Source organism: Coffea eugenioides, chromosome 2, assembly GCF_003713205.1.
Source record: "Coffea eugenioides isolate CCC68of chromosome 2, Ceug_1.0, whole genome shotgun sequence".
NCBI classification, from domain to species: Eukaryota; Viridiplantae; Streptophyta; class Magnoliopsida; order Gentianales; family Rubiaceae; genus Coffea; species Coffea eugenioides.
In genome coordinates this window covers 11,642,294-11,653,700 of record NC_040036.1, presented here as the reverse complement: position 1 = coordinate 11,653,700, position 11,407 = coordinate 11,642,294, and the positions used below count along the sequence as shown (strand labels likewise).

At 55.4% G+C, this 11,407-nt stretch overlaps 1 protein-coding gene across 1 annotated transcript; it reads left to right on the top strand.

The window, feature by feature from the left end:
- Positions 1–1,808: 1,808 nt before the first annotated feature.
- On the top strand, positions 1,809–2,819 carry LOC113756483. Its single transcript, XM_027300147.1, has one exon. The coding sequence runs from the start codon at positions 1,809–1,811 to the stop codon at positions 2,817–2,819; it is 1,011 nt and encodes a 336-aa protein (XP_027155948.1).
- Positions 2,820–11,407: the final 8,588 nt, after the last annotated feature.

Sequence of the window (11,407 nt, the reverse complement as noted above, 5' to 3'; positions counted from 1 at the left end):
TTCAATATGACTTGGATTCCTTAGATAAGAATGAGAATGCTTGACATGATTGTTTCTGTTAAGAGCATTTGAAGCTAGTTCTGCTGGAAGCGGCATAACCATTTCGCAGCTAGGTTGTACTTCCAAAAAATATTCATGTTTCATCCTGAATGAGCAACATCGTGTTGCTATATCTGAACTCGAATCAAGACCTCTATGCTTGCATCTCCAAGAAAGAAACTAGTTGGCTATTGGAAGTCTGGATCCCATTTTCTGGCGTGTGGAGATCAATAAAAATTACGGTACTCTTGCACAAAGTTCTTTTGATTATAATTTATAATGGGAACGCTTCTAATTTACAATCGGTCTTCATCAAGCAAGAGATTACGTTTCAAGCGTACCCTTCCAGCAGTCGACTTTAATTAAGAATGCTCAAGGAAACATCCCTGTGACTATCAATTGCAAAATTTAAAACACCAAAATAATGACGGTTCTCAACTGAGGTACATGGCTACTGAATTGTCCAGTAATGACCATCAGACGCCAAAAATAAATAAATGGGCTACGTCAGGTCTCCTTTTAACAAGTTGATACCACAATCTAGCTTTATCTACACGTCTACAAACTATTTATCTTGCTTGATGCAGAGGCCCTTCCTGGGCCTGGACACGTGGCAGTCCAGGGTGACCCGAGCTGGGCTTGGAACCCGGGCCCATGGGGAACCAGTCCAGGACACGCAGCGGCTAGGGCTCCGCGGGGCTCTAGAGAGCTATCCCGTAGAGGGCGGGGAGAATCCCCCTCAGCGCGGGACTGGGAGCTATCCAGGGCAAATCCCGAAACGTACGGAGGTCGGACTCCTCGGCAGGTATAAACAGTAACGCACAATGCCTGCGCACGGTACGCTTACTATTGGCAACTAACTTCCGACTGCTTTACTGTTAGTACACTCCCTACTCACCGGAAAACTAACTTGACCGTCGGAGCGCCCTCGAGGACTACCTCGGGGCCCCTGTCAGTTCACCCTCTCGTTTTTCTTTCAGGCTTAGGACGCGCTCTTTCCATCAGCTCGCCGAGCTCATTAGGTCAGCTCGGTTCGGGGAAGTTCCGTGTTTCTTCAGTTGGCGCCGTCTGTGGGAACGAAGGTACGAGTATTTGCGTTGATGGCGAGAACGCGTTCCAAGCGAACCGTGGATAACACTGATCCCGGAGCCGGTGAGGGGTCCCGGCGAATGGAGACCGAGGCGGCCCGAGGCGTCGGGGGCTCGGCCCTTTCAGGGGAACAAAGACAGCAGATCTATCAGTTTGTGACCGAGAACCTCCCCATGCTGGAAGACATAATCCGGCAGGCGAAGGAGGGGGGTGAGGCTGGGGGTGCGCAGACCTCTAAGGCGAAGGGGAAGGAGAGGGAGTCGCTCCCCATTCCCTCGGAGGACGAGTCACGGGACCAGCCCCCCAGGAGGAAAATACTGCGGACTCCACCCAGGCCGTGGGCCTCGGTGGTCGGGGACAGTGAGAGATATTCTTGCGATCGATCCGCTGGGGGCCGACCGAGGGATCCCTCCTCATGGAAACTTGCGCGAAACGAGCCGGAGCGCTCCCCCGCCCGATCTATCAAGAGCCGGCCGCGGGACCCTCCCCAATGACAGCCCGTTCGGGACGAGTTCGAGCAGATCCTGCGTTCGCAACTGTACGAGGACAACTACGCAGACTCGCCCTTCACCCGAGATATAGAGGACTACCCGTTACCTCGGAGGTTTAAAATCCCGAGTATCGAACTGTACGATGGTTCGACTGACCCGGAAGACCACCTCTCGGTCTTCCTGACACACATGCATCTACAAACCGCCGCGGATGCACTCCGTTGCAAGACCTTCCCCATGTTTCTGAAGGGTAAGGCCCGGCTCTGGTTCCAGGGTCTGGCACCGGGATCTATCCGGAGTTTCACCGAGCTGGCCAGACAGTTCGCCGCCCAGTTCGTCTCCTCGAAGACTTACTCGAAAAACGCGGCTCACCTGATGGCCATCAAGCAGAAGCCGGACGAGTCCTTGAAGAATTTCACGACTCGCTTCAACACAGAAAGCCTGCAGATCAGGGACAAGGATGAAAATGTGGTCATGGCTGCCTTCATGAACGGGCTAAGGGTAGAGGAACTCTACTACAAGCTTGCCGAACAGCTCCCCAAAAATCTGGAAGAGCTCTTGACCCGGGCTCACGCCGCCGCCAACGCAGAGGAGGCCGCCCGCCTGAAGCGAGAGTCAGATCGAGAACTCGGGTATCGGAGAGGACGGGGAAACCCCCCTGAAACCAAGGACGACCAAGCCAGGAAGAACGTCTTCGATCGCCTCTCTAAGGATAAAGCCCCCGCTCAACCGCCACTCCCGGAAAAAGGGTATACACCCCTGACTCGGCCTAGGGCACAGATCCTGGCTGTGATGGAGGCAGAGGGTCTAGGAGGACGACCGCCCAAGATGGGGACGCCCCGGAATAAAAGGAACCAGGACCGGTACTGTGCCTTCCACCGTGATGTAGGGCATGATATGGAGGGATGCTGGGCCTTGCGGAAGGAGATTGACGACTTAATCCAACGTAGTTTCTTGGGGCGGTTTGTGCAGCCAGGTAGGCCGGGCCAGGAGCGCGGACGTGCCTACCCCGAAGAGAGGAGCGAAGGCTACCGCCGAGACCGCCCTAAGCGGCGTGACGCGGCCCGAGGCTACTCCCCCGACCAGGGCACTCAGAACTTGGCAGGGGTTATAAACACCATAGCTAGGGTCCCACGGGAGGAGACAGCCATACAACCCGGAAGAACAGGCGACCTCCCCCCGACGGAGATGATTCACTGAAGCGCCTGCTCATGGATGAGGAGATCACCTTCGGACCAAGAGACGCGGTTCCCTTGGCCTCCGGAAATCATGAGGCCATCGTAATAGACGTCGTCACCAATAATTACCGGGTGAAGAAAGTGTACGTCGATCAGGAAAGTTCAGTGGACATCCTGTTCTACAGGTTGTTCAAGGAGCTCGGCTTAGAGGACGGACAGCTGATCCCTGTTCGGACACCTCTAGTAGGCTTTACTGGACCGCCCATCAATCCGGAGGGGATGATCACCCTGATGGTCAAAGTAGGTCAGGCACCCAGATGCCGGACCATCCCTGTCAACTTCGTGGTGGTCAAGCAGCCATCCCCGTACAACATATTCCTAGGTCGGCCCGCTTTGAATGCCCTCCGAGCGATTCCCTCATCGCTCCACCTCAGCGTCAAATTCCCCACCCCGGGAGGAATTGCCGAGGTGCATGGAGATCCAGAGGTGGCCCGAGTTTGTTACCTAGCCATGCTCCGGGGACACGAGAAGGTGGTTGCTCAGACGACCAGCTTGGAGCCTTACATCCCGGGGGAGGAGGATCGGCAGTTGGGTACCCAAGATGAGATCGAGGAGTTCCCAATGAAGGAGGACAGGCCTGACCAGGTAATCCGCATCGGTGCGTCGCTACCGCCCAAAGAGAAGGATGACTTGAAGGCCCTCCTAAGGGAGTACGCCCAGGTTTTCGCTTGGACAGTGGAGAACATGCCTGGGATTCCGACTGACCTGGCCGTCCACCACCTCAACATAGACTCCCGCTTCAAGCCAGTGAAGCAGAAGAAGAGGAACTTCGCTCCAGAGAGAAATGAGGTGATCAGGACGGAGGTCGGAAAGCTGCTGGAATCCAAAATCATCATGGAGGTCTACTACCCGACTTGGCTAGCTAATCCTGTTCTAGTAAAGAAGGAGGACCAGTCCTGGAGAATGTGCGTTGACTTTACAGATCTCAATAAAGCCTGCCCGAAGGACTGCTTCCCCTTGCCGAAGATTGACAGGTTAGTAGATGCTACTGTTGGTTTTGACGTTTTGTATTTCCTGGATGCCTTCAAGGGATACCACCTGATAAAGATGGCTGAGGAAGGTCGGGAAAAAACCTCGTTCATCACCGAGGAAGGGACCTACTGCTACCGGACGATGGCATTCGGGTTGAAGAACGCTGGAGCTACTTACCAGCGTTTGGTAAATAAATTATTTCAGAACCAGATCGGCAGGAACATGGAGGTCTACGTGGACGACATGATCGTCAAGAGCCGAACAGGACCACAGCTCGTCCCCGACCTAATAGAGATCTTGAACATCCTCTGGGAAAGCCGGATGCGGTTGAACCCGAAGAAGTCCACCTTCGGAGTTAGGTCGGGCCGGTTCCTCGGTTTCTTGGTCTCCCAAGAAGGGATCCGGGCTAACCCCGAAAAACTCCAAGCCATCATGGACATGGCCACTCCATGGAATGTGAAAGAGGTCCAGCGACTCACGGGAAGGATGGCCGCCCTGAATAGGTTCTTCTCACGGTCCGCGGTAAGGGGGCTCTCCTTCTTCCGAATCCTAAAAACGTCAAAGGACTTTCAGTGGACCGAGGAGTGCCAGAAGGCCTTCATCGATCTGAAGGCGTATCTAGCCGAACTGCCCACCTTGACCTCCCCGGAGCAGGGAGACAGGGGGGCTCAGAGGCCAATATATTATGTTAGCCGCGCCTTACAAGGTCCGGAAACGCGGTATACGCCGGCAGAGAAACTGGTCCTCGCCCTGGTACATGCTGCCCGGAAGCTCCGACCATACTTCCGGGCCCACAGCATTGTGGTCACGACCGATCAGCCCTTGCGACAGATACTCACAAAACCTGAGGTCTCGGGTAGGATGACTAAGTGGGCCGTCGAGCTTGCCGAGCACGACATCGGCTACCAGCCCCGCACCGCTATCAAAGCCCAGGCCCTAGCAGACTTCCTCGCCGAAGGAGCCAGTTTGTCCACAACTGAGCCGAGCACTCTGCCAGAGGAGGCCCGGCCGGTAAAGCCTTGGGTACTGTTCATAGACGGGGCCTCGAGCAAGGAGGGAAGCGGAGCTGGCCTGCTACTCACCTTGTCCACCGGGGAGGAGCTGACCTACGCACTCAGATTCGACTTCCCGGCATCCAATAACGAGGCCGAGTACGAGGCTCTCTTGACAGGGTTGCGGATAGCCCACCAGATGGTTGTAACCGCGATCAAGGTTCGGAGCGACTCTCAGCTCGTAGTCAACCAAGTCCGCGGGGAATACGAAGCTAAGGAGGATGTCATGAAGAAATATTTGGCCAAGGTCCAAGAGGCGAGAGCCCTGTTTGACATTTTCGAAATCGAGCGATCACAGAACAAGCGGGCGAACGCCCTGTCGAAATTGGCATCCTCCTCATTCGCCCACCTTTGCAAGGAAATCCTAGTTGAGGTGGTCAAACAAAAAAGCATTGATCAGGTTCAGGTCCTGGCCATAGACAGCCCGATCTCATGGATGACCCCCATCGTAGATTTCCTCAGCTCGGGAAACCTCCCTGCCAACAAAATCGAAACCCGCCGACTCCACCTCAGAGCTGCTAAGTACGCCTACGCCGTGGGGACCCTCTACAGGAGGTCTTATTCATCTCCCTGGCTATAGTGCGTAACCTCCTGAAGAGGGCGATAACGTCCCTCCGTGAGTCACGAAGACTATGCGCGCGCATAGTGGGGTCCGGGACTGGCCAAAAGTGCTTCTCTGATTACTAACTGGCCTCGATTTTTCCAAGATCGGCGGCTCTGGTTCAGAAATGCCGAGCATATCAGGTGCACGCGCCCCGCTGCGCCACCAACCCACTTCGGGAGATGGTCCCCATCCACAGTTCTTGGCCCTTTGCCCAGTGGGGGATAGACCTCCTAGGTCCCTTCCCCCGAGCTCCGGGCAGGTACGAACACCTCGTGGTGGCCATCGACTATTTCACGAAGTGGATGGAGGCCGAGCCCCTAACCACTATCTCCGGAAGGGCAATTCAGAAGTTCTTCTAGAAACACATAGTTTGCCGCTTCGGTATCCCGCATGTCTTGATATCCGACAACGGGCGACAGTTTGCTGAAAATCCCTTCAAGAGCTGGTGCGCAGAGCTCGGGATTAACCAGCACTTCATCTCGGTCGGACACCCTCAGGCCAATGGTCAAGTGGAGAATGTTAATCGAACCATTCTGCAGGGGCTAAAGACTAGACTGGAACTAGTCCAGTCTAACTGGCTGGTTGAACTCCCTAGTGTCCTCTGGGCTTACCGCACTACGCCCAGGACGGCCACCCATGAGACCCCGTTCTCTCTGACTTATGGAGTAGAGGCGGTGGTACCCGCGGAGATTGGTCTCCCCTCGCCTCGGACACAGAACTTCGTTGCGTCAACCAACGAGGAAGAGTTGAGGTACAACTTGGACATGCTGGAGGCTAAACGTGAGGAAGCGGCGGTATGGATGGCTAAGTACAAAAGCCAGCTCGCCCGCTATCATAACGCCAGGGTGAGGACCATACAGTACCAGCCGGGGGACGTTGTCCTAAGGAAGAACTCGGTCAGCCGAGCTCATGGCTCCAACAAGCTCGACCCGAACTGGGAATGCCCATACCAGGTCCTTGAAGCGAACCGAGCTGGCTACTGCAGGCTCGCGAAAATAGATGGATCAGAGGTACCCCGCACTTGGCACTTCTCCAATCTGCGACTGTTTGTAGCGTAGGTTAGACCAGGGTGTTCGGTTGTCTGTTCTTTGGAATCCGAATTTCAGTTTCATCATTCAATAAACGCTCGACTTTCATGTTTTAATTTTATTTGTACTTGTTTGCTTTTTAAGTTTGAATCTTACACTAGCACACCTAGCGTTCCCTCACTAAATGTCCTAGTGGGGGGCTAGGGGTTAGTAATGGATGCGGGAGTGCTTGACACCAGGAGGTCGGCACGACTGGAAAATTTTGAAGGATTCTGAAAATTCCACGCTCGACCCAGGAGGTCGGCGGGCGCCATTGCGAGGTGCGATGCTCGACCACGAGAGGTCGGCACTGATTAAAACTTCCAGGTGAATGCTCGACCCCAAGAGGTCGGCAAGGGTTAAAGCTGGGGAGTCTGAGAGCACGACGCTCGGCCACGAGAGGTCGGCATGGAGTGGACTATTCTGGGTCTGATGGGATTCAAGGTTCGACGCTCGACCCAGGAGGTCGGCAAGAACACCTTCAAAGTCGGACGCTCGACCCAGGAGGTCGGCGGGAAAAATCCTTAAGGTTTGGTGTTCAGCCCCAAGAGGCTGACACGTTGCCCTGGTAGGACGGCGTGGTGCTCGACCCGGGAGGTCGGCACAGGGTTTCGACAATCTGGTTCCCTCTAATGATTTAGTTGTTAGATTAACGGGGGTATGCATTTGGTGCTCGACCCAGGAGGTCGGCACCTGGCTTTGGTTGTTGCAGTGGGGTGCAGGAAAAAGTTGCAAGGAAATCTCTTTCGAATTTCGTATATGCATTCAGAGCCTATCTATTACAAAACTTCCAGCCTATCTATTACAAAGCCTATCGGGCTACGAAAGAAAGACACCCTCGTGCTGGTGACCCGCCTGGAGCGGGAGCTGAAGGTACACCTTAAGCCTGATGGGAGGCGTATGGTGAAGGCTATTCAGGAACCCCGAAGCAGGGGAGCCTTTCCGTCTCAGATGGACCTTCAAGAGTATTTTCAACTGGAGCATAGTCACATCCTTATAAGGAGACGAAAAGGGTTTCTGGAGTGGTCGCTGCCCTAGGCCACCGACTCCTTCCAGAAAGCTCTGCCGGGGGACTCGCCCTCCTCCAAGGGAACCTCCGCCAGCTCGGCTCCAATGTCGGTTCGGCCCACCAGCTCCTTCAGGGCATGCCCCTTGCGGTACCCATCGAAGAGCCAATCCAGCTTCTCCTCGACTGCAGGATTGTAGTTCTTGAAATCCGCCAAGTTGAAGCCGGGTGGGTTGAGGCTCTTCACCTTGTCCAGGGCTCGCGTGGCGCCGACCTGGAGGATAGGCTGGTTGAGGAGGGCCACGTCCTCGATGAACTGATCGGAGAAGATGAAGTTCCGGACAGCCTTCTTGCGCTCCCGGCTGACGGTGCCGGAGAGCTCAATGGCGTGCTCCTCCCTCAGCTTCGCCACCCCCTTCTTCTCTTGGTCCAGCTCGGACCGGGTGGAGGCGAGCTGGACCTGGGACCCCTCCAGCTCCTTGTCAGCCTTGCCCAACTTGGTCTTAAGGGAGTCTACCTCCTTAAGGGCCTTGGTGAGCTTCTGCTCGACCTCCCGATTTTTCTTTTGCATCTTCTCCAAATCGGGAGACAGCTCGGAGAAGCGGTTCACCAGGGCAGCACCGGCGGCGTTGGCCTGAAGAAATGAGAGTAAGAGTTAGCATATTACTAACCCCATTCAGAGAAAGAACAGGGACCCAAGGGGCCTAAAAGGGAGAGGGCTTACTTGGGCCTGGGCGGTGTAGTACATGTCCTGGAGATCGGACGGGCTGGCCAGCTCCATCCACTTCTTGTCGCGTGGAAGGACTGAGCCCGTGATCAGCTCGCGAGCCACCTCGGGGAATTGAGCTCGGTCATTGATGGAGAGCTCCCAGGACGGGCAGAAGTGCCGGGGGTCGTGCATCGTAGGGGCCTGCCCCGGTTTCGTGGGGGCCACGTGGCGGAAGTGCCACAAGCTCGGGAGGGCGCCCTCCTGGACGTGCTCCTCCGCGGAGCCTACCCCCAGGTGAACGGGGCCCCCAGACGTCAGTTGGAGAGGGCGCTGTGCCGGGCCCTGCGCAGGTTTCTTCTCGGGCTGGGAAGGCTCGTCCTCTCGCCCCCTCTTCTGCCCCGTTGCCTTCTTTTTGCCGGGGACCTGCTTGGAGGGGGACTGAGCTTGAGAGGCCTCCTTCTGGGGGACCGAGCTGCCCCCAGGAGTCTCAGAGGCCTCAGGTGCCTTCTTCGTCGCCTCAGGCTGTGTAGTGGAGGCGACCTCCTCGGTCGGCGCGCCCAGTAGCACTGGAGAGGCTCTTCACTTGCAGAAATAACCGACGATTAGTGCTACAGGTCAGAGAAATAAAGGGAAAAAGGCAACAAATAACAAGGGAACAGGTGCAGTATTACAGGTATCTCGGTCGGCCGGGGAAAACGCCACCCCTCCGGGTGACCTGGACAGCTTCCCCAACAGCCCGGCCGCGAAAATCTGCTCGGTGGAGAAATTGGCTGCGTACAGCTTCACCGCTTCACCGCAGAGCCCAGCAGCTGGCTGAAGGCCTCAGGGTCCAGGTCCTCCGGACAGGGGTCGTCCCCGACCCCCCCAACCTTCCACGCAGTGGGAGGAAATTGCGTGTTTTCAACGAAAAAGAAGTCCCCTTCCAGTTTTTTACGGAAGAGGGGACCCCGTATAGAAGATCTTGGGTGCCCTTCCCGCCGCGATTGCTGGCGGACTGGCGGCAGAAGTAGTACCACCCAGGGAAAGAAGCCTTGAGGGCGTAGGAAGCACGAAAGAGAGAGAGAGAATAGGGGATGGAGCAGATTTGGCAGTAGACCAGGAATCCGATGATGATCCTGATCGAATTAGGGTGGACCAGGGTGATCCTGAGCCCCAGTAGCTCAGGATCTCGGCCAGGGCCGGAGGAATGGGGAGTCGGAGCCCCGCGACCAGTTTCTCTTTGTAAATGGCTACAAAGCCTGAGGGAGGTCGGCATGCTCGATCGGTGGGCCCGACGGCTCGCGGCTCGAAGGCCGGGGGAATGGAGAATGACGCGGCCAGCTCGGCCACTGCCCCGGGCGAGAGGGTGGCCTCCTCCCGGTCGGGATAACCATAGTTGAACTCGGGGTCGTCCCCCTGCTCGGAAGCAGGGGTCCCCTCGGAGGAGTCCCTGTCCTCCCCAGCTCTCCCCTGGGCTCCGCCAGGGGAGTTATGTGGAGACTGGGGGGAGGGGATGGAAGTGGCTTGCTGCTCGATGAGGGCATCGAACTCGGCCACCTCCTCTAAGAGTCGGGCAGAAGGAGAATGGGCGGATGGAGAGCTCATGATGTCAATAGGCTCTAGCAAGTCAGGAATGGGGAAATTGGGATTGGAAGAAGAAGAAGGAGGAGGAGGAGGAGGAGAAGATGAAGATGAAGATGATGAGGATGAGGACGAGGAGGAGATGAAGATTCTGGGGGCTCTACGGCGCGCCGGAATCTGGGATGCGGTGGAAGTGACGTCAGAATGACCCGACATAAAATGCAGAAGGTGGCGAAAGGAGAAAAGGAAATGCGAAAGAGGAGGGGAGAGAGCTTACTGATGATCGAAGTGAAAAAAGGATGGAGAAGTCGCCGGAATCTGGGTGCTGGAAGCCGGAAGCCTGTTGCTGGGAATTGGAAATGCACGAGGAAAGGAGAAAATGGCAAATAGAGTTAAACGGAATTTGGCAGCCCCTATTTATAGGGGGAAAAATGGGGGGAAAACGGTTGCTTGAAATCGAACCGTCCCATGTGAAAGCATTAATGATGGTACGGGAACCGAAGAGACGCGACAACTGAAAGGATGCGGGCGCAGCTTTCCAGTAACGGCACTGTGCTAGAGATGACCGTGGCAGAGCGGGGCGCAGTGCTGGCCTCCCACGTGGCAGGGTTACAGATTAGGTCTGCTCGGAAGCCCCACCTAATCTGGGGGGTTAGTGCAGAGGCCTTTCCTGGGCCTGGACACGTGGCAGCCCAGGGTGACCCGAGTTGGGCTTGGAACCCGAGCCCATGGGGAACCAGCCCAGGACACGCGGCGGCTAGGGCTCCGCGGGGCTCTAGAGAGCTATCCCGCAGAGGGCGGAGAGAATCCCCCTCGGCGCGGGACTGGGAGCTATCCAGGGCAAGTCCCGAAACGTACGGAGGTCGGACTCCTCGGCAGGTATAAACAGTAACGCACAATGATTGCACACGGTACGCTCACTATTGGCAACTAACTTCCGACTGCTTTACTGTTAGTACACTCCCCACTCACCGGAAAACTAACTTGACCGTCGGAGCGCCCTCGGGGACTACCTCGGGGCCCCTGTCAGTTCACCCTCTCGTTTTTCTTTCAGGCTTAGGACGCGCTCTTTCCATCAGCTTGCCGAACTCATCAGGTCAGCTCGGTCCGGGGAAGTTCCGTGCTTCTTCATTTGACACAAAGCATCATTTTAACGGAACCACCTAAGTGAATAAGAAGAGATCTCTGCTAGAATTTTCTGGGGAGGGATTGAGTGATCTCAAGATTATTGACATTAAAAACAGGATTAGGCTGGAAATTGATAATCAGTTAAGCCAGCATGCATGCGCATAGTTGAATAAAAGAGTCAAGTTTATTCATGTATATCGACCGTTGACTTTTCTTATTTATGATGTGGTAGATAAAAGGTCTATAGGCAGAAGAAGAAGGAAAAGAGATCTGAATCCGTTTGGTGGACAAATTCTTGAAGGTCTCTTGGCCTCAAGGGACAGTAAAGAGCATAGAGAGCACAATATAAAAGAATGTAGAGGGCTATTGCTAGCTTACTATTGCTTGTGCATTTTAACATCTTATTCATTTTACCAGCATGTTCTCCATCCCAACCACTCAAGGTAGGACAA

What these genes read in the sequence shown, in the direction of transcription:
- LOC113756483 (XM_027300147.1), top strand. Translation starts at nt 1,809, where the DNA reads ATGCATCTACAAACCGCCGCGGATGCACTCCGTTGCAAGACCTTCCCC.